Here is a 23,799-nt window from a genome sequence, read left to right on the forward strand (position 1 = left end):
GGGTTCATAATCTCATATTAGGATTGGGAGTTCACATGGGAAGGCAGAGTAATGTGATTGAAAATAAGATATGGAATGGGGATTCAGAAATAGAATAATAAAGAAACAACATAAGCTGAATTTTTAAAATGCTATGAGAACAGAAAGATCAGACAAAAGATTTTCAGGAGTTTTCATATGTTTTTTTACAAAAAGTATTCACAATGTACCCTCCTACTGGATGTGTTTCCCTTCATAACTTGTAAATCATATGTATCAGCCTGCAAATAGTATTTATTCCATGACTGATTTTAGTCTTTTCCATAGAACAAAGTCACTTTGTATGTTTTTTTATAAAGTCAAAATGTACCAACAAATGCTATTCTTCATTGTTTTACAGATAGAAAAAACAACATTAAAAAATCAGCTAAGTGCCAGGTGAAGTCAGTAAGAATATTGTTGGACTTCCTCAGGTACTCTAATACTGTAGGTATTATTAGAGCACTATTAATTTATTATAGCCAAGTCTAAGGACAACAAAGGCAACATGAAATCACATGTGAGGCCAAAAACATACTTATCTTCAAGAGTTGCTTGGTTAATACTTTCCAAGATCTTGAAGGGTTCTGAATTCATGTTGCTTCTCAGAGTTGGCACAGTGTCAGTGCTTTGAATGTTATTAAAATAACACAATAAAAAAATCGTTGTAAAGAATTGTGTAGACTTCTAAACTGAAAATAAAGCAATCAAATTATGGAGTATTAAATGAATATCAAGTAAAAATTTATTTCAGTATTTAGTTACATTACAATAACTCTCAAAATGATCAATCTTTAAAACTTCAAATGGAAGAAGAATTATCCATTTCATGTTCATTCTGACTACTTACAAATCGCAATTTATTTACCAAAGGATTCTGCATATGTAAGCTGAAGTTAACTAAAAGTTTTACTATTGAAACTGAATTGATATTTGGAACAAGATCTCAAAAGGCAAAAATGAGGTGTCCAGCTTTGTATTTCTTTCTTCCATAAATGCTAACCTTTTATGCCTCCCTGTAAGATTCTACAGTTCAGAATTTAAGTGAACAATTAGAGGTGTGGCAACTCCTGGTTAGTACAGATTTAATTTCCAGTTTCTCAAGAATTTTAAACCCAAAGCAAATTCTAGAAAACAGTATTCTGAGACAATGCTTTGGGCTGTATACACTTGGTCAATTTTTTTCCTTTATACTTGTTCTGTGCAGTGAACTGAAGGTAAAGTATTTCAGCTACCTCCTGTATTATCACATAAAGGGGTTTTAAAAAGAAAAGATGCTAGAATCAACAATGCAGGTGATGGGAGCAATGATTTTTTTTGTTTGTTTCAAAGAAGATTTCTTGATTTCCACTTATGATCATGGGAGTGCTAGAATTCCCTTCAGGCTGCATTTTTTTGTTAGTCAACTTGTGGCAGAGTACAGGTCCATCACATTTAGGGGCTTTCTCAACTCAAACCCCTAAGTTTGATGACTGTTCCCTGCATCAGGTCAACAGATGTCTTCTTCTGATTGGCAAAAGTTGCCAAACTGTTAGTTTCTGCACTACTTTTGGAAAAATGCAGAAGTTCATTCAAACCAATTTATCTTTATGGTTTCAAATCACTTACAGCAATCACACAGAGTAAAACAGACTTCTAGCTCTTTAATGGTATCCTGCAGTCAGTACTTGTCCTGTTAGTGTCTAGTGTTTCCTCTTGGCTCCTCTGTTGCCTTTCTTGGGCAGAGAAACACTCTTCAAGAAAACAGTGAAAAAATCTCTCTCATTCACCTGCTCAGTTAAAAAGGATATAATGCATTTCTGGAAAAGGGCTTTATAAAGGAACCTAATTAATTTTTCTCAGTTCAGCCCCCAAATCAGACAACTGCAGAAAAGGACAGTGATGGTTAAATGCCACTTGTTTGCAGGCTCATGTTTGTCAGATTCTGGGTGGATCCAGTGGACAGTTTACAGAAGTGAAATTTATGGTTTAAACACAAGCAGTTAGGTTACTTAGAGCCAAGCCTTAGACTGTCTTCCTGTTGTTGCAGTCTAAGCAAATTAGTCATTCTTTGTGTGGAAGAAAACACATGTTAGCTGCCTGTGGACAAGACAACCAGAGGATAAAGACTGCCACCTATTGCATCCTGAAATAAAACACAGTTTCTGCATACAGCAAAAGAACATGTTGGCAATCCAAAGACTAGAATAAGCAAACAGGGCAGAACTTTCTCTTCTAGGGGCTGTTTAATGCACTAAAATAGTCTTCTTTTCTTCTGGCTGTCCCGAGTTCAGTGCTCCAGCCATCTGTGTCACTTTCCCACATACACCTTCATAACTAAGCGGGATGTGTCCTGACTCTATGCCTAATTTATAGATTGAAAAACTTGCCTATGTTTTGGTGGATATTGGCATCAATAAATCAAATTCATAGCAGGTATAAAGCACCTGTGTGAGGTATTTAATTATAAGATGTACTTGCATGCTTTTTAGGGTAAGCTTACATAAGTTAATTCTTTTATTTATTTACAGTGGAGGGAAAGAAAAAATTCTTCATTCTTTATACTTGTTTGAATATTCATCTTCACCTTGCCGTTATCCTGGGATTGTCTTTTATTCATATAAAACTCTCAAAGCTCAGTGAAGTCACATGGGTGCTGCAGAGAAAATGGGCGGATATTGTGAAAATTTTGACCTAGAACACTATTAAAATAGGTCAGACAACTAACTGTATTGAAAGGAACAGAACTTCACTGACACAGAGGGGAAACAAGGTGACCTGATTATGTATTGTTAATTTTTCATCCCTTCCAGACTACAGTGCAATCAAGATTCTTGACCATCTGTTCAGTATTAGTAGAAATTAGCATTACACTTTTCATAAAACTGAGACCAAGAACATGACCCCCAAAAATGTAGTGTTACCAAATAATGCAATGTTATTTAATGTTTGCTCTTAGATGCTAATGAACCTTTGCTCTGCAACTGAGCTGAACTGGCTGGGAGACCAGAACTTGGGCCTCAGACTTTATGCTTGAGTAGACTTGTAATGCATTGTTCCAGCACTATTGCTCTGCAGAGCCCATGGGCATCCTTTAACCAATGTGGCATAGTTTCTCTAATTTATACTGACAATTTTTGAGGAAAAAAAAAGCTATTGGCTGAAAGGAACACTGTCTGGATAGGTAAGCTTTTTAATGAAAGTGATCAATATTAAATACAACAAGGTTTCCTCTATGTTTAATATAGAATGCCAAGAATAAATATAATGAAAATAAATAATGTGAATTTTCAACTCAGGAGTTGTATTTATGATTATCTAGTCTGGCCTTTGTAACAGCTGAAGAGATGTTCTGGGACTTTCTACATCAAGCCAATAACTTCTGTCTGAGTCAGAGCACTGAAAATACTTTTCATCTGGATATAATGACATTAATGGCAGGAGGCTACCTGCTGACTATGTCCCTTGGTAAACTAACTCCCTATTTGTACTGTTACTGATTTTACTGTACATCATTTCCAGTTTAAATATGTCTAACTTCATCTTCATGTCACTGAAATGTTTAATAGCTACAAAGTTCCATAAGTGAATGAATTTCCAGAACACTAAGAGATATAAGATTACATATCGTTATCAACATTTTTTAAGATGAAGACGTGATAACAAAGGTGTAAAATTGACAAAATATACATAGTAGAAATGTTTTCTTTGTAGTCTACACAACATAACTTACGTAACACTGCTAAATTGCACACTATTAATTAAATATACAGGCTGCAGGAAGTTTCAGTCAGGATTAAATCTGAACAGCCAGCACTCACGTCCTGATTTATAATTCAATGCAGTATAACAGAAATTGCAGCAAGCTGCATAGTCCAGACAATAGTATCAGGAACCTGGCAAAATCTGTCTCATTGTTAACAGCTTCTCTGTCTCGGGCTAGCAGCGCTTTGCTTCTGGTGTTTGCTGCCATCTCATGTGTTTTAGGCAGTATTGCAGTGAAATTCTGCAAGAGAACTTTTTCTGCCTCAGAAGTGACCTTTATGCTACTGTCATGTTAAGCAAACACGTTGCTTTAAATTCTGAAAAGATTTCTTACTATTATGGCTACACAATATCGAAGTAACCTACATTCAAAACAAAAAATGTTATATTCTGCACCAGTTTGGGTGAAATACCATGGTGTATCCAGTTTTCAGTCTCCCAGTACATGAAAGACATTGACATACTTAACAAGTCCAATGGAAGGCCACAAGATTGTCAGGGGCTGGAGGATATGACTTGTGAGAAGCAACTGAGGGAGCCGGGTTTGTTCAGCCTTGAGAGGACAAGGCTTCAGGGTGATCTTATTGCTGTCCACTATTACCCAGTGGGACGGCATAGGAAAGATGGAGCTTCCTTGGAAACACACAGGGATAGGACAAGACAAACATATAAGCTGCAATACAGGAAATTTGGATTATATTAAGTAAAAAAGTTTTCACCATGAGTGGTTCAACACTGAAGCAGGGACCCAGAGGTGTCATGGAAGATGAACTCATAACTTAAATAGACATCAGCTACTCAAACGCGAGTGGCTTCTGACCTCTGCCAAAGGGAGCGAAAGAGAGAAGATACTTACACTGTTGTACAGCAGAAAGGTCATTTATTGGTCAGAAGCTTGTGCTGCCTAGATATTGCATCAGCAACTTAAAGGTGAGGGAAATTAGGGGTTACAACCTTTTTTCTTAGTAGCTGTGGTCACATGACCAGGGGTTTTGTTACTAGCCAACACTAACCTAAAAGCATAGCCCAAAACATGAAAAGCAGGAAGTGTGTGCAGAAAACCTTACTTAAACCTCAATGAGAAAAAAATTCTTCATGCCAGCTAGAACATGTCAGCAAATACATAAAACTGTTATGTTAGCATGTAACTATTCTGAAGAAGGCCACTGTCCTTTCTTCCATCTAGCAAGGCAGAGGTGCTAAACTACTGGCTTTGGAGAATGATGTCAAAGCAGTTTTCCATAGCCACAGCATGGTGAGGGTTAATGTTCTCAGGCTATCCACTTGCACCCTCAGTCCGATACTTGGACTGAGAGGTGTATGCTTTGGCAATACTGTAGTACACTCCAGACACATAATGACCTCACAGAGACTTGTCACCTGAAAGAAGATCAGATGAGGAGAGGTGCTGACTCAATGCTTTCAAGAGTCACTGCCGTACTTTCTCTTCAACAGGTACTCAGCAGGCCTCTTAGAGATCATATTAGAAAACAATCCTAAATCATCAATCTTTTGTGCTTTATAACTGACCCAATGAGCAGAGAATGAACTTAATGAGAAGCTATGAGAAACTGCATTCAACTGCACTGTTGTCCCATCAGCATTTTCTTCATCCCCCCAAAGGCTTGAGGAAGAAGGCAAACAACTTCTTCCATTTCTACTTATATTAGTGAAACAAAATTCCTTTCATGAGGCAGATGAAGATGACTCATTTTAGACACTGCTGGTCATAGTGATGTCCTACAGAGATACTTAAAGAGTTGCGTGAGTTTTCCTGGGACTGAAGATACAGTATAAACAGTACTACTATCATTTAATGTATAGCTCTGTGCTTAAACGATGAAGCAACATGAAAGTTTCTGAGCACAACAAAGTTATAGCATTAGATGTGTTCCTTAAAAAAAAAAAAAAAAAAAAAATCCCTGTGTTTTCAGGTTCCATTAGTACTGAAAAAAGTCTTTGGCACTTAAAAGATAAAGTGTAAACTAAGACTTCTTTCAACATAGTAGGTACACTTGAAGAAGCACATTTAAAAGGGATTTTAGTTATCTTTTGGTCATTTTTCACTATTTTTTTGACCATAGCAACCAGAAGCTAAAATGAAAGATAATCAGAAATTAGTAAGAAAAATCAAAGCATATCACACAGTTAAAAAAAAACTCCAACTGGTTTATTTTAGCAGCCACCTGAACAGTCAGCATTACACTGGACCACGGCACTTCAGAAAGTAAACGCATGACATACAGCACTGTGGGGCTTAGTCACTAAAATCAACATTAAGGTTTTGGAAACAAAATCACTTTCGTATAGCAGTACTGATTGGTAAGGGACATGAGTGTAAAAGAGGAGGACAACCAAGTCGACCTAGCGGCTTGCCCTGACAGATTCCACCATTCCTACGGACCAGGTCTCGCCTGTCAAGTATCGCTGAGGTGAACCGACCGACTTCGTTCGTAAACTCGGGGCTTGTGCTTTCCTGACGTGTCTCCCGGTAGGTGCCGCGGCCGGCGGAAGGCAACGCCGGCTCCCCGTTCAAGAGCACGCACCGCTCGGGGGCGGCTAGGGCAACAGCGGCAGGCAGGGCCTGCACGGCCCGAGTGGCGGAGGAGGCACTCACAGAGACACCGCTTCCCACAGAGACACCGCTCAGCCTCCCGATGGAGAGGCAGACGGCCCGCACACCTGTGCCCGGGCCGAGCCAAGCCCACCCTGCCCAGCAGGCACCTGCGCCGCAGCAGCCCCGCCTTACGCCTCACCCCTGGCGAGAGCCACCGGCGGCACCGCCGCGGGCTGCCCGCCCCGGCACCGGCGGCAGGCCCCGCCCCGCCGCGCCAGGTGACCACCCTCAGGGCCCGAGAGCTCCCACGTGACCTCCACGTGGCTCCCCGCCCCTCACGCGGCCGCCACGCTCTGCGGAGCCGGGAGCGAGACTTTGCGCCCGCAGCCGCGCCCCACCAGGAAGCCCCGCGGCGGCGCCGCCCGCTCCTCGCACGTGACGCGGGCGCCGCGCCTCTGTCACGTGCTCCCTCCCCTGGTCTTCCGCGCGTCCCCCGTGCGTGCCGGGGCTGTGCGCATGCGCAGCCAGCAGCTGTCATCCGCGCAGGGAGCGCGGGGTCCCGCCGACGCGGGGAGGAAGAGCTGTGAGGGGACCGAAGAGGTGGCGGGGCCGGGAGGCCGGGGGGAGCGGGCCTGCACTGCCGCTGTTCCCTCCGCCTCCTCGCCTTCCTCTGGCTGCTTCCCGCTTAACCCCGTCCAGGAAAGGTGAGGGGCGAGCTCCGGGCTGGGCAGCGACGGGTTTGTGGGGAGGAGGCACGGGGCGACCTGCCAGCTCAGAGGGAGGGTGCGGGGTGTGCGTGGGCCGGGGGCGAGCGGGAGGATAGGAGAAGGCCGGGCGAAGGGCTAGCGGCGGTGCGCGGTGGAGCAGGGCCGGGGGAAACGCCGGAGTCAGGGCGGGTCGGAGCGCGGGGCTGCGGCGGGTCCGAGCAGAGGGGCAGCGGCTCGCCGGGCTCGCCGCTCCAGGGCACGCCGTGGCGGTCGGGTGCGAGGCGCGGAGCGGCCGCCGTGCCGGCCGTCAGCCCCCCGCTGGGGTGCGTGAGGGGTCGGGGCGCCCCGCGGCCCGGAGGGGATCCGTCCGGGGACTCCGCATTGTAAGTGGCTGTCGGCTGGGACGGGGCTGAGGAAACGAAACCGGCAGGTGTCGGAAAAATACGTCTCGTGTTCCCGTTCGTGGCCAGCCATTCTGGGTCAGGACAGTCGGTGGAAGCTCTGCGAGAGATCAGGCAAAGGTTTCCCCGGGTGGTCAGAGTCGATGCGCTGAGTAAAATACAGCGTTGCCTATCTCCGTGTCTTTTTGGGCTTTGGCGAAATTCTGTGGACTTCCCAAACGGTCTCTTCATTACAAAGTGTAGCAGCGTTGTTACAGCTCTTTCGGTTCTGCACGTCGTTAAGGCGTTCCTGGAAGTTAACTGTTGTAAAGTGTTAGAAAAAAAGCTCCAAAGTTCTGAGTAAAATACTCAGTTAAGCGCCAGTTCCACATCTGTCTGTGGTTTCAGTGTTTTCAGAGCCATTTTCGGGATCGGGGCTTTATGCCATGTTAATAGTCTTCTGTTAATGACCCTTCTCTCTTCTGCAGTTGATTTTGACTGGCAATCTGAAATGAGAAGTGTGTACAAAATATTTTTTCTGCTAGGTTAACAGTGTTAGGAAAAATACTAGGTGCCTGTGTGTTTTTCAAAGATTTATACTAGTTCAGAGCATAACCAGCATTTATTTTTTATATTATTAAACTGCAGATTTATGATTCTTTGCACTCTTTTCTGAGACATTAACAAAAACATCAACGGAGGTCACCTGGTGGCTACTAAACCAGCAGTCTTTAAGCTGAAACACTTTCCACGAGAAAGAAACTGACTGGCAATCTAATGCAGATTATTTTTTGTCACCCTGCAGTGTTTTTTTGTTCACATTCTTAATGAACCAAGAATGTGAAAATGACTGTGGTATAAAATTTGTCTTAAGCTTTACCCTTACTTTCTTTGAACTGTGATAACTAGCTCAGGGTATTGCTTCACAAGAAGTACCTTCCAAACACAAAGCAATGGAAAACACAAGCATGATTTGCTTTTGAGTACTTGAAATGAGGGTAAACTGAACTAGTGGCAGTCATGCTTATCTTACTCTCAACTTCGGTTTGGAGTGGCGCTGATGTTGTAGATTGCTGACAGCTGATGGTTTTCTTTTAGCTGAGTGCATATACAGATGTGTGTAAGAGCAATTTCCTTTCTAGGGACTAACCCAGGAAACAATATGTCTCATCCAAATAGGCAGACAGGATTAAATAGCTGTTGGATGAGAGTTAGAGCCAATGTATGTGAGGGAAAAACCTTTAGTCAGTGTTAGTTTAAAAAAAAAAAATTGATTTGGTCTCTCTTTTTTTTTAAAAAAGGTAAATATGATGAAATAGGAAAAAACTTTAGGTACTATAATTTCTAGTGCTTAGTTATTGATGAGAATTTAGTACAGAATTTTGTATCTCTTGGCCTGATTTGTAAACAAATCAGGTAGACAGTTCTGCACCAAATCTAAATACACAATTACCACAGTAATGCCTTCAAATCAGAAAATTATGTTGTCAGTTGCTAATTATTAGGATCTTCCTAAACTATTATGAACAAGCACAGTAATTATTAAAAAAAATCGGTGATTTCATGCCTAACTTTATTAAACAATATTGTATTGAGTAGATTCGGGACTTTCTCAGTTTAAACAGCTCTTGATTGGTCTACTTCTTAGTTCTGCAGTTAATTCGCTTTGAAATTCCCAGGTTTTTCTATAGGTATCTTTTGCTGGAGTATGTTTCATCAGCATGATGCTGAGCAAAATGTGAATAGGGTATACAGTGGTGTCAGCTTTGGTCGAATTTGATGTTCTGAAATGTTAAGATTTTAATACTTATCTTGTAAAAAGTCTCCATAATCACTTGATAGCTTAATATTTCATGTGTCAGCATGAACAAGTGATGTGTTCTTGATTTTCATTTAGATTCATAGACTCATAAGATATTTTGAAGAACTGCAGTATTTTATACTTGGAAGATAGTAATTGTTGTGTAATTAAATCACATAATGAAGGTGTTCATAACAATTTGCTGATCCAAAGTCCAGAATGCAGAAATATAGTTTTGGATGTGCCATAAGTAGCTTTAAGGGGAGAAAGTACATCTTTTTGTTTCTCAGGTTATAGAAACTCTACAGGTTGTTTTTTTTTTTTTTTTTTTTTGTCCTGTTCTTGTTCTGCATCCAATAAAGGATTTGCCATATAGTGGTGGCGTGTGAGAAGTATTATCACTGATACTGTAGAATATCCCTGAAAAGGATATGTGTGTTTTGATGTTAAGGAGTTGTGAAAGCCAGGGTATAAGGGTATCTTTTGGGAGGAGATCTGTAAAGGCAGTGAATAATGTGCTGTATAGTTACGGAGTTGTTTTGAGAAATGCGTATGGGCAGAAATGACAGAACTGTTTAAAAGTGTTTAATCAGGAAGTATTTCACATTCACCACCTGCTGTTTGTATCCCCAGCAGTATTACAGGCTGCATTAGCAGCTTTTTCTGAACTTTTAGGTGCTTGTAAATTAGCTTTTTAAAAACTGAGGTCTGGGCCAAACTGCTTTCTGGCCTCCATGAGGCCTACACCCAAATTTGAGAATGTTGTTACACCATTGTGTAACACCATGGTTTACTTGCATTTTGAGTAGTGCTTACAGCTTTGGTATGCCTTTCCCCTGACTAAAAGTAATTTACTGGAACTGGTAAAGCTCCAGGAATAGGATGCAGTGATGATCAGAAATATGGGATGGATTTTTCTACAAGGAGACTAGGAGTCTTCAGCTTAGGAAAGAGGTGACTGTGGGAGACCATGATAGAGATCTATAAGTCATGTGTGGACTGAAGGTAAATATGGGCAGATCGATAACTGTTGCCAGTGTGCACACGAGATGTCAGATGAAACTAAAATGTGAAATGTTCAAAATGTGCAGAAGGAGATATATCACTTAGCATATTGTTGATTGTGGAATGCTTTGTCATGAGATGGTTTAGGTATTAAAAGCCTGTAAGGGTTCAAAATCATGGGCAAAAAAAGTCCACAAAATGCAGTAATACCTTCTCTGTCCAAGAATTCTTTGATCTGTACATTGCTGAAGACTGAGATGGTATTCTGTAAAAATATAAACTACCCATACAATTGCTGTTTTTCTTAATTATCTGTTGTTAGCAACTGTGGGAACTTGATAGGTCTGACTTGCTGTTGCTGAAGGCTGTTCTTTTTCCAGCTAGGACTAATGGAAGAGTGAAGATGAAAACAAAAAAACATTTCACAGGACAAGGCCTTGAGTCAGGATAAGAGGTTCAAAGATAGTAGAGACTTGCAAAATGAAGAGTGTATGGGAACAGACGGAGCCTTGAATTGGGGAGCAAGGAAACCTCCCTTGGTTGTGTGATCAGAGGTACTGTGTGAGACTGCCTAAGTTGTGTCCTTTAGATTAATTTAGCTCTTTATAATCAGAAAACCACACATCTTGATGAGAAGCCCCTTACCCAGATAAGACCGCCACCCTTTTGGTTTGTGCAGAGTAATAAAAAGACTGTAACTTTAAATTGAGACGAGACATGTTGTTAACCAGTGAGGAGCAAAGTCGTAAGAGACTAACCAATGATCATTACATTAAATGTGTATTCGTGTAGTTTGAAGTGTATAAACATGTTGCTTGCCTGTGCGTGATGTGCTAGCTTTGTGGAATTACCACTGAGCACCTGTCTCTGTGAAGACATGGATTAAACAAATATCTTGACTCTGTGTGTTTTTCAGCTCATTGCACACCAGGTACAAGAACTCAGATCTTGGTACAACAGGACTATGGATTTCATACGTGTGTTTTCATTAAAAAGACAGTTAAAACTCTTGAAACATAGGTTGCAAATAAAAATGAGATTTTTTTTTTTTCCTCCTTTGTCTCAGATCAGTTATTTCAAGATGTTTTTGCATGCTGTGAGTCTGGTATGGGAGAGGAATGTTTATGGAATAAATTCAGGTCATTTTTCAGTTCAATATTTTTGGGTTAAAAATACGTAATTTTTATATTTTTGGAAATAGTTGCTGTAAGGGTAGTATCAAATATAGAAATGCAAACATGAAATGAAGTTGTCAAACTTAGAGGTTTATAGTCAAATTGAGATGGTTTTAGGAGTTTCAGAATATGGTTACCTACCCAGATTCCTGGTTTCTTAAAATTTTATAATCGATTAAATACTTTAATACTCCTAGCATTTTTAAACTTAATTGATTCTTCCTGATGACTGCTGGATGTCTGATGAATACATGCCTAACCATGTCATTTGACTTAAACGCCTCATATCACAAATACAAAACATTGTGGCCCATACATTTATTTTAACATTTATTTAATGATCCAATAACATAAATAACAGATTTGGAATTCCTGATAAATAGGGTCTTTTTTTAAGCCAGGTGCATAAACTAGACAGACATAATTTGCATGTGCACTTACTTAAAGAAACAATTCAAACATAAGTATGCAAAACCAAATTACATTGAGAATTTAATTATTTGTATGCTCAGTAATAGTTGGGCATGCAAACTATGCTTTTATGTTTCTAATTACCTGAAAGTCAGTCCTGTAGCTAGTCATGGACTGTGCACTGTTGCAGTAACTTACATCTTTCAATTTGCTTTACCGAATAGTATAGGGCATTGGATGGTACCTACTTACAGATTATGCTAAAAGCTTTTTAAAAATTATGTAGGAAAATGCAGAATTGAACCTACCCATATCTGTTGTAAAAATAAATTACTGAATGAAGTTATGGAGTGTCTACTTAAGTTGTAAATAAAATTGCTGCTTAGACTATGATAGATTAAGACCTGGTTTTCTGCTTCGTGTTTCCTTTCCAGGTCTTCCAGAGCTGGTTTTACAAATGCCTTTTTTTTTTTTTTTTTTTTAAAAAACAGACTCTACAACAGATTAGTGGAAAAAAATCAGTTTTCCTCAGTTCTGTCAATGAAGCTTTTTTTTTTTGTTGAATGATTCCTAAAAAGTAATGACTAGTACTTTATCATGTGAATGCTCTGTCTTGGTTTTATAAATTGAAAACTTTTGTATCTGACAACTCTTTTCAAATAAACAGTTTTGTGTTTTCTTTCAGATCAGTCTCAGCAAAATGTTGTCACTTTTAGTGCATGCCTTTCTCTGGATAAGTTTATTTCCTTGTTAGTTATTTGAAAAAAAATTCTCAGGATGAATGAATTCTTCCTCAAATGTTTGTTGTCCCATAGTGTGGGTGAAAATTTGCCAGAAAATAAGAAGGGAAAAATGTGTGTTTTAACTAATTTATCTGTGAGAAGTGATGACCTTCAAAGATTTGTTCTTCTTTCTTCCTGTCTTCCTTCTTTTTCTTGTTTATTGGAGCTTGCTTTATGTCATTTGATTAATTTGGGTTGTTGAGTAAAGGCTGTGGATGTTGATATTTTATATAGTGAACACACAGAAATAAGAAAACAATCTGATCTTCCAAAATATGAACACACTTATTTTATGACGCAGGTATGACACAAATGGCCTATAGTTTTTTAGTGCTTTTTCCTTGTTAGCTAATAATTTTGTGTATAACTGAGCAGATGTGCTGCTTCTCCTTTCTTGTTCAGCAGTGCTTTCAGTACAGGGCCTGAAGTGGGCACTGTTTGGCAGTCAAGAGGCGCTTCCCACAAGGCATCTTTGGAAGAACAACTGTGTCAAGTCCTGTGTAGTTTAAAGCCAGAAAGTTTTGATTCCCTGCTGGTGAGGGCTGGAACTCGAAGTACTGGTTGTTCATTTTACACTAGAAGCGAGAAGTGGATAACCTTCAGATGAGATCTGACAACTTTGTATTAAGCTGGAGAGAGAATACCGTAATATTGAAAGTTGGTGTCATGTAGTGAAGACTGCATTTTAACCACCTGCAAATTAACACATGCTGTTTTTCTGGCGTGTCTCATTCTGTTTTAGTAGAGTATCTTCCAGTTGTGTGAATTACTGCCTTGCTTGCAATTTGATTAAACACAAATGCTAGTTTGGATTTCTATATTAGTTATCAAGTAAATGAAACTTGGAAGTTGTTTTCCAGTTCTGGGGATAATATATTCTGTGTTTTTGTGAGGGTATGGAGGATTCTGCGTGGAAGAACGGTGTTTAACAGGTAACTCTTCCACCAGTGAATTATATTTAGTATCCTGACAGCTTTAACAATATGGTAAGGTGTAGGCACTACAAAAAGCAGTCTGATGTTTTGACAGGGGAGGCTGGAAATTGTAGCTGCCTGGTACTGATTTGGATAGTTGAGAAACAGTTGACTGCAGTGGGGTATAGGGGTCCTTTCCTTTTTTTAGGATATAGAGGAAACAATCCTGTAGATTCTGCACTTACTGAACAATCATGCAGAATAGTGTGTGGTCAACCATGTAATATGGTACACTTCTGTAGAGGTAGGTAATTGACTTCCCATATCCGACCTTAGTTACTAATTTCACAGTATGCAGGAAGTTATTCTTTACTTTATTCCTCTCTTTTCTGTTTTTTTTTGGTGTTGTTTTTTTTGTTTTGTTTTTGTTTGTTTGTTTCTTTTGGTTTGGCAGCCCCTGAGAAGTTTGTTGTAGTCTTCATCACCTTTTTGTTCTGGTAGCTAATGTATATACCAAAGTATCAAGTTTGTTGTGTTTGTACAAGCTATGCAGTTTAAATATTACAGGATTTGCTTAAAAAGCACAGCCCTCTGTCTTCATAACTGGTGAAAATGTGTTTGCATCTTGGATTATATAAATACTGGTAGCATTAATGAGATTTTTGTCTTGCTGTGAGTATATGAGCTTTTCTAGTGTTGTACTTTGATGTTCTGAATGAGGTTCATCAGGTTTCTCAGGCCACATACTGACATAGATGTGGATGATTAAACTTTGCTGACCTCATGTTTCGACTTCTGTAGTATTAAGATAATTATTAGTATTAGTGATAATATGATTGCAGCGTGGATTTTACTTTAGAATGACATCTTAGTAGTTATGTTCTTATCTGTAAAAGAACTTCTGAAGGCCTTCTATCTCTTACACTGGACTATCTTTTATGCTTTCTTTTTTTAATGACTTTATAGGGTATAACTGAATTTTTGCATGTGAGAGAAAGCAAAAGTAGCTATTGGGAGAAATTATGTAGAACTCCTGAATTCACAGAATTATCAAGGTTGGAAAAGACCTTGAAGATCATCTAGTCCAACTGTCAACCTAACACTGACAGTTCTCAACTACATGAAAGTTACTTTCAATTCCACAAAATTAATTTGATTAACAATTCTTACGTAATTCTTTCATTGTGGCTAGGGTATATTCAGTTTGTTTGGTACATTTTTGGTTGTGAAGCAGCTCAGGTATTATAACTGATACGTTTTGGTGAGATGTCTTGGTTGAGAGGAATTTTTATCATACTAATTTATGTGATATTTAGTTTGTTGTCGTGTTCTTGAAATCAGACACTGGCCAAAATCATCCTGCAGTTTTTCTCTTAGCTAAACCACTTGTATGGCTTTTTCTTGTCTCCTTACCCCTTTTCATAAGGAATGCAGGACATCAGTATCTTTCAGACTTACACCCCTTCACCTTAGATAAATTTACTTCCAAAACTTATGGAAGACAGCCTGAGATTTGTCAGAATGCCTATGGTCACTATGCTTGTATATGTTTTGTGCCCACAGGCAAAACTAGGATAAAAAGGTTGGTATCAGATTTCTTTGAGAAAACGTGCCATAAAAACAGAGCCACGAACTGGACTGTGTAAATGTCACTCATGATAGTGTTTATGCTGGGTAAGGGTTGAGTATTCTTAAAGGAGTAAGGAGAAAAAGTAAATGTGTTTTGTGCCTTTTATGTTAGCATGAGCAGAGGGTTTTGGAAGCTTGTTTTCTGTTTGAAACGTGTCAAATCTCAGAATTTGTTCTATAGATTATTCTCTTCAGTGTATATTATGGTGGGTGTTTTGTTTTTCTTTTTTTAAAGCTGGATTGAAAGTGAACCACAATGGCGGCTGTCATCTCAGATGGTCCTCCAAACCCAAGCTGCAAAATCATGATTTTTAGGCCTTCGATGGATGAATTCAGGGAGTTCAACAAATATTTAGTGTACATGGAATCACAAGGTGCTCACAGAGCTGGAGTTGCAAAGGTAAACATCTATAATGTAGGACGAAAATTGTTCCTAATATCTGTTTTTTTCTCAGTATTTGCATTTTGCTGATTGCAAAACTGACTTTTTTAGTATTTAACATTTTCTTCCAAATGATTTTCAATGAATAGATACTGATCTCTTACTGTTTTAAGAAAGCACTTTTTGGTATCTCTGGTGTTTCATGCAAACTAATGAAGATGATGTATGCTGTTTTCTCTCTAACCTTCGATTGTTTCCATGTTTACAATAGCAAAAGAGGATCTCTTCTTAAAGGCAGATTTAAAGTAGTTTTTGTCAAATCAGAAGAAAATAGGGAGTTCATAGTATAAATTGGAAAGTCCTGATCTGCTGAATGTTGAACTTGATCTTTTAGGGTTGTGTATAACTTTACTGGAGCAAATAATCCCACTACAGTGAATGGGTGTATGCATGAAGATGGTGAAGCACTGTTTGAATGGAAGTAGTTTTCTTTTTGATGGTGATTGTGTTATCTTTTTGTTAATGAGAATTGGAGGTACGCTAACTACCATTGCATTGCCCTTTGAACAATGGTATACGCAGGATATTACAGCAGATGTTCCTCCCTTAACAGAGAGTGATTGTCAGAGATTAAGTCTGATGTAATTTAGTGTTACATCACAGAAGTATTTATGCTCTATCTGTTTTGCGACTTTTCAAACCAGCAGGACACAGAGTGCAGGTCTAGAAATCCTAGCTTAGTTATTGTAAGTAGTCAGTGGGAATAGCTGTCTTCATCACTGGGTTTTTAAGCTAATGTTCCAAAGCCAAGACATTTAAAAATTGAGAGAAGAGAAACAAAACCTGCAATTCTTGGTTTTCCTCTGCCAACTCCCTCCTTCCTACTTCCTGTAAAACAAAGCAAAACTGAACCCCTCACACTTTGAAAACCTTGTAGTTTGTTTGCTTTCTGATTTCTGAGGGTAGAGTACATATAGGTCATATTTTCAAACTCTTCTCTGCAAACAGGAGTAGGAATGTGATGAACAGACAACAGAGGAAAGCCTGAGCTGAGTTTTTCACATACTCAACTGTAGTATGGAACCTATTTGTGTGGGGATGAACTATTGCAAGTTTTTGAACAGTAAACTTATCTTGAACAGTAAACTTAACAGCAAATTCATCATAGTGACATCTGCTGCTCAGGAGATTTACGCCATTAACATGTACGTGAGCAGGAGGTTCTAGCTATGTATCATTCTGTGGATTATGTACATGGACTCAACGTTAAAAAAAAATGTTACTTTCATATTGTTTGTATAAATAGCTTTATTTCAACTGTTGGTAGTTTCTAATCCTGTTTCATGGGGATCTAGCCAAAGAAATAGAAAGTGCCTTTTGACTGGCCACTGAGGTGATACTGATTTTTATTTTTCTATTTAAATTTGTTTATTCATATATAACATGCTTGCTTTCTTTGGTATGTTGTGTATAAAACAAAGACAGGTATTCGTAATTTGTACTCCTTCCCTTCTCTGGCTATATGAGGAACCTGAGCCAGGATTAATGTGTAATATGTTTGGGAAAAAACTAAAATATAAACTAGTTTTGTTTAAAATGAAGGATATTTGTGATACACTCTTTATCGTGGCTGTGTCTGTCCTAGACTGCAACTAATCTTTTCATTCAATAGTATTCAAAATTGGAAGTTTCTTAATTTGGGGAAAAAAAAAAGGTACCTTATATTTCATTTCTCTTTAAAAACTGTATATCTCTTTACCTCTTCAATAATTCTCAGAAGGTGTGTCATCAAAAATGATCCAACAATCCTTAAAAAACCTATGCAAACTTATGTTCTTGTTTCTGAGACTTTCATAGTAAAGAACAACTTCGGTTACTCTCCATTAGTTTTTTTTTGTGCTTCTCTTCTGTCATGGATTGAGGCTGCTGGTATATTTAAGATTAACTGTGGGATTAAAATATGTCATGGTTTTAAGCTCAGTGTACTAGTCATTTGTACATACGTGAGGTTAGGATATCTGGAAAAGGAGACTTTTTAATGTCTTGGCATTTTTGGTTGCAAAATTTCAGCCAGTAGGAAGTGTAAAAAGATAATTAATTTATCTTACTGGAAATATTCTTCACATTTTTTGAGACATGATTATGGCTTCAGTTGTCATTCTGTTTTGCTTCCTTATCATAATTCTTGTTCTGGTTCCTTTCCTGTCATCCAGCAATTAAACCTCCATGTGCAGACAGTGTGGGAGAAAAGAGCAGAGCTGTTGAGGAGAGCAATGGACATAGTAATGTTAGGAAAGTATATGAATGAGAAGAATGTGAAACAGTTTTGCCTCTATTGTATTGTACACAACAACCCCCAGCAGTGCTACAGGCTGGGGGAGGAGTGGCTGGAGAGCTGCCAGTCAGAGAGGGACCTGGGGGTGTTGATTGACAGCCGGCTGAACAGGAGCCAGCAGTATGCCCAGGTGGCCACGAAGGCCAATGGCATCCTGGCTTGCATCAGCAATAGCGTGGCCAGCAGGGACAGGGAAGTGATCTTACCCCTGTACTCGGCACTGGTGGGGCCGCACCTTGATTACTGTGTTCAGTTTTGGGCCCCTCACTACAAAAAGGACATTGAATTACTCGAGCGTGTCCAGAGAAGGGCAACGAAGCTGGTGAAGGGTCTGGAGCACAGGTCGTACGAGGAGGGGCTGAGGCAACTGGGGTTGTTTAGTCTGGAGAAGAGGAGGCTGAGGGGAGACCTCATCGCCCTCTACAGCTACCTGAAAGGAAGTTGCAGAGAGCTGGGGATGAGTCTCTTCAACCAAGTAATAAGTGATAGGACGAGAGGGAATGGCCTCAAGTTGTGCCAGGGAAGGTTTAGACTGGATATTAGGAAGCATTTCTTTCCAGAACGGGTTGTTAGGGGTTGGAATGGGCTGCCCAGGGCAGTGGTGGAGTTCCCATCCCTGGAGGTGTTTAAGAGTCGGGTCAACATAGCGCTGAGGGATATGGTGTAGTTGGGAACTGTTAATGTTGGGTTGATGGTTAGACTGGATGATCTTCAAGGTCTTTTCCAACCTAGACAATTCTGTGATTCTGTATAATTTGAAATTTCTCTGATACTGCTGTCATCTTCATATCCTTATTGCTAGTGTTGCTCTTCTCTAGCGCCTCCCTCCGCCCCCCCCCCCCCCCTTTTCTGGAGATACCTTTGTGAAGATTCTGCATAATTTTCAGCAGGAACCAACCATGAGGTTAATTCCTGTATGTATGAAATGTGTATGACCTGAATATTCACTTCTTACTGAAAGGCAAAGATGACATAGTATCAATAAAATACAGTTAATGACAATACTGACTTTTAATGACAAATATGACTTTTATTTCCTGTAAACTTTGTTTTGAAGTTGAAACATTGTAATGGGCCAGAGTAGTAGTTATCTTTATAGGTTAGGCACATGAGTATGTGAAACTGACATTTTTAAAATACTAGATGCAACAGTGATACCTACCAGGTGTTTAAGTATTTTAAAGAGTATTGTGCTGATGTTGGCTGTGAAATGGATGCAGGCATATACTGTATTTAATGTATTTTAACACTAATCTAGTCAAAAATCAATCTGTAAAATGGTGATCATGACAACAGAAGAACAGAGGTTAGCTTGTGGTCTTTTCTTCACCATGGTGTAATGCTGCAAGCTGTAGATTAGACTCCCATAACTGAATTGAAAACGAGTGGGGAATCCATTTTAGTAATTTAAGTGATAATCAAAGTACTTCAGAGATATGACAGCTTTTCAGATTAATATGAGAAGTGGGTAGTAAATTTTAGATGCATATCTCCAGTTAACGCTGTTTAACCTATACTAATTTTAAAATTTTCAAGCAGTGTTTTATTTTTTTAAAAATGTAATTAAATAAAAATTTAAAGCACTTTCTTTCCTGATAAGGTCATGAACAGCTTCCTTAAGGATGAATTTTTCAGTGTTGTTGCCATTTTCAAACTATAGCTATTTATTTTGAAGTTTTATCTGGACTACACAATTTTTTTCAAAAAAGAAATCATGTTTTTTTCTGTCACATTAACATAATCTCTCAATGAGATCTTATCAGGTGAAAGGGATGGAAAAATTTGGCTACAAATTACTGTTTTCTCATTTTGTGCATGTACATGCAATTAAGAGAAACTGTAAATTAGCAGAGTCTTAAAAATAATTCCAAGATTTGATTTACAGAGGATGTTGCTACTCTCATAGCACTTGGAGTTTCATACTTGTTCTGTTGAAGTCACTAAAGCTGAATATATCCAATAAGGGCAGAATTTGGCCATGTAGTCAGGTATGTGTGATATTTTGCATAGTATAATTCGGCTTGTTTGAATTTAATATCCCCATTCATGATTGAAAATGTGTGTGTCTCCATTTTTGGACACACACTTGCATTTAATTCCCATTCCATCGATCACATTTCAAAATAATTTGGGAAGCTTTTCTCCATGTACAAATTTTAAAATGTGATTGTCTTAGGAGTGCAAAAAATATTTTTATATATCTGTGTTTATATGCATGTGGGATATCTGCTGACCTGGGTTTACAGAACACCTGGAATAATGTCTATGATACAAGAAAGCATAGCAAAACCTTTTAAAAGTGATTAATTACACGTGTTGTTTTTCAGCTGTACTGTGACTGAGGAAGGGCCTTTCTAACTATACGGTGTAGGTTTGCTTTCCCCTTCTTATGCTTGATACTAGAAGAGTAGTTAAAGCATGTCTAGCTGTTTTCAGCTCGTTGGTTCGTTGCTACATATTACTTAGCTGTCTTGAGACTTTTTATGTTCTGATAGTCACTGTTTTTCAATATATCTAAAAAAAAAATGTGTAGAAAATAAACCAACTAAGTATTTTTAAAACAAATCTTACCAAGTCAATAACTCATACTTCAAAAGTTTAAGGGACGTTTTCTGAGTTTTGGAAATTAGATTTAAAATAACAAGAATAAAACATTTTTTCCTATTTTGATAGTAATATAAAATGAACTTACAGAGGACCTAATTTATAGTAAGTCTAGGATGTACAGACTCAAGTATGCATGCAAAGAGAATAAAGACTACCAGTGGAGCTATATGCTTATGCAGAAGCAATAATTTAACCTCTAGACAGGGATCATAAGCAGAGTAGGTGTTCCCAACACTTTAGGTTAAATGTGAAAGTGTAAGGGTAGAAGAGCTCTTACCTGTGTGGAAAAACATGTGTATGTAAATGGGGATAAAATGACTATAAGGCTTGCACATACTGTAGGGTGGCAGGGCAGTGTGCAGAATAAAATGTTAAAAAAAAAAAAAAAATTCCTAATACTATGCCTGAAAAAAATGATTAAGGTACTAGACAAACAACATTAAGCCATTTTCAGAACAGGTAATATACTGTGTCATCCTGGAGCAAATTGGCTAAAAAAATTCTATTAGGCTTTTGAATTTGAGTTTGAAATGAGCTTTAGGCATAGATAATGTGTTTTAGTCTTACTGTTACAGAGGATCCTACACTTAAAACTGAAAACAAGGAATGAAAGCAATAGAACAAATGAAAAATACACTGATAGATTAGTTGCTCTTTACTTGAATAACAAGTGTTTTGGAGACTCAAACTGCATTTATATAGAGTGAAATAGTTAAATTAGTTTGCAATTGCATTGGCAAGTAGTTTTGGAACATTATGCTGAAAATAGATGTTGGCAAGTACAAGAAAAACAACGTTCAGAAGAGGTGGGGCAGAGTAGATACATAGAAATAGTGGCCCATGCCATTAAGAATCAAATGTAGAACAGGAGACTGCCAGTATATGAAAGAGAATTTAACAGAAATTTATGCATTGATAGCACTCTGAAATAACCTCATTTGTATTAATATGCAGCTTTCATGGAGGAGACTGGTAGAAAATAGACATCTCTATCTAAAACTGAATATACATCACACTAAATAACACTAGACAGAATATGTTTAGGATGTTTGAGATATGTATCTATCTATCTAAAAATGAGACAGCCTTGCCTTAGGTTTTTCCTTTTTTATATTTAAGCATCGAACAGCTCGAGTGGTGAATTTGATCTAGGTTGCTTCCATGGAATAAACCTAACTTGCCAGACTTTGAAGAGGTTATTTTTACTAAAGGGAATGTGAAGAGGCTTCGGTGGGACAGGTCAGTGGTAAAAACTCAGAGACCTAGTCTTCATTTCCAGCTCTGATACTGACTAACTGTATGTCGCTTTGGACATGATATTTTAACATCTCCATTCCTTGCCCTGGCCTTTCTCAGAAAAATGCAAATTCTGCAGGGCAGAGACTCTATTTTTACTTTCTTTTAAAATGTTACTTAGTGTATCAATCCCCACAGAAATCACTTTAACCAGTACTCTAATTACAACAATAATAAACATGCTCCAGTTAGGTGGAAGGGGATATTTTGAACCTGTATTCACAAAAATGTTTTTATTGCTTAAAGCACACTGACCTTGAATTAAATAAGATAATGCAAATTTTGCTTTTCAGTATTCATATATTTGAGCCAAACCTGCAAGTTCATGCTTAATGAAAATGGAAATCTCTGTGCACATATTTGATTTCTATGCATATATTCTGAATGCATGACTTCTCTGCTTCCAGACCAACATTTTGTATTTTGTTGATGTGCATATAATTTAAGATTTGTGTGAAAGAAATTTGTAGGAATCACAAGTTGATTCGATTATTTTTTTCTCTAAAAGCAAACAACACTGAAACTTGATAACTAATCCCTGTACAAATGAAGTCCCCTGGAAACTGAGAATGAAAAAAGGAAAAGAGGGACTTGCATCTGTGTAAAGATTGAATAAAAATGCCTGTTTATGTTCGAAATAAAAACATTAGGTATGGAAGTATTTTACTGTCTGATAATATTTCTTCAGCTTGATGCTTCTGTTTTGGTGGGTGCTTGCTAGCATGCATGGTCTTGATCAGATTTCTTTGAGGGATGGACTATTTGAGTATATTAGCATTAAAATTTGTCCATTTGTGATTGTTTTCCAAAGGTAGCAAATGATCTCAGGATCTACCTGTATTAATTTTTAGATTTTTTTACTTCCTCAGAGTGATGTAATAGCAAAATCTCTAATGGATAGTATTGTGTGGAATCTTGAGATGCTTGTTAGAGGAACAGCCTAGCTAACCTAGTGTAAAGGCTACCTCTAAGATGTGAATGGATTATTCAAGTAATGTAATTCATACATGTTAGCTGCATGTTTATGAAAGCCATCCTAGTTTGTTGTATGTTACTTTAAAAGTTTCCAAGCCAATGCTTGTGAAAACTTGATTTGAGCACTGTGGAAAAGAATGAATATAATGAGTGGATCAGAGAACACATCATTGAGCCTTTGGGCAAGTAAAAGTTCAAAACAAACCAAAAATCTATATTAAAAAAGTCTGTTGCTGCTTTTTTAAAACTGCAATTTCAAATCTAGAGAGTTTTCTGTTTTCAGATGAAATAAGATACGCAAGGAACGTTCAGAATTACACAGCCTGTTAAAGAACACTGGTATGACTACAGGCTGCTTTGAAATTCCTAATGACTTTATTGCTAACACTTTAGAGTCTGCTGAGGAGTTTTCGTAGACTCTGGGCAATTCTGTGGTATTTGAAATGAAAGTGTTAACTTTAAAATTGTTTCTTTTGCACATAGATTTAATCTTTAATTATGAGGTTTAAATCACATTAATGTTAAAACTAATATGTATAAATTAGTGCAAACTTACTGTAAGAGAGTTGTATCCTGCAGTTTTATGGGGAGTAAGTTAAACAGACTTTAAAATCTAAAGCTCTCTAAAATAACTGTATTTTCATTTTTCAGTAAGAAATAAAGTTACTCATACTGTTTACGCCAATTAACATTTGGGCAGGAGACTGTCAATCTTTTGTATGATTTTTTTTTTTAAATTGAGGATAACAATTTTATATTGATGAGTACAAAGTGAATTACAAGGCTTTCTGATTATAAAATACTTGTTCTGTTATTATACATGTGTACGTTTGCACAGTTTCACATGATTGAATTGCTGTAGATTAGTGAGTTGCCGCTTGTGAATTGAGGTAATATTATGCCCATTTTGAGTTGGTTTCTGTGTTATCTGGGACTACTTACATGGACAGTTAGTTATTGTGAAACAGGTGGTAAGCAAACATTCATTTGATAATGTGGGCATATTTGAATGTTTCTTTTGATTTTCTAGAATTTTTTGAATTGCTATTGCAACTGTTGATGTTCTGGTTTTTATTTCTGA

General features: G+C 38.2%; 1 protein-coding gene across 25 annotated transcripts in view; it reads left to right on the top strand.

The window, feature by feature from the left end:
- Positions 1 to 6,796: 6,796 nt before the first annotated feature.
- Positions 6,797 to 23,799, top strand: part of KDM4C (lysine demethylase 4C) — a 275,507-nt gene continuing 258,504 nt past the window's right edge. For 22 of the 25 annotated variants that reach the window (XR_012627265.1, XR_012627266.1, XR_012627267.1 and 19 more), the window contains exons 1-2: positions 6,797 to 7,023; positions 15,359 to 15,523. Coding sequence is in view for 15 of the 25 variants with exons in the window: in XM_074857256.1 (XP_074713357.1) it covers positions 15,380 to 15,523 (144 nt within the window). In the remaining 10 variants the exon portion in view is untranslated. Of the gene's footprint in view, positions 7,024 to 15,358; positions 15,524 to 21,586; positions 21,687 to 22,251; positions 22,394 to 23,799 lie in introns of those variants that run through there. The other 3 variants (XM_074857261.1, XM_074857260.1, XM_074857262.1) reach the window with 3 other exon arrangements.

Source organism: Strix uralensis, chromosome Z (assembly GCF_047716275.1).
Source record: "Strix uralensis isolate ZFMK-TIS-50842 chromosome Z, bStrUra1, whole genome shotgun sequence".
Taxonomy (NCBI): Eukaryota; Metazoa; Chordata; class Aves; order Strigiformes; family Strigidae; genus Strix; species Strix uralensis.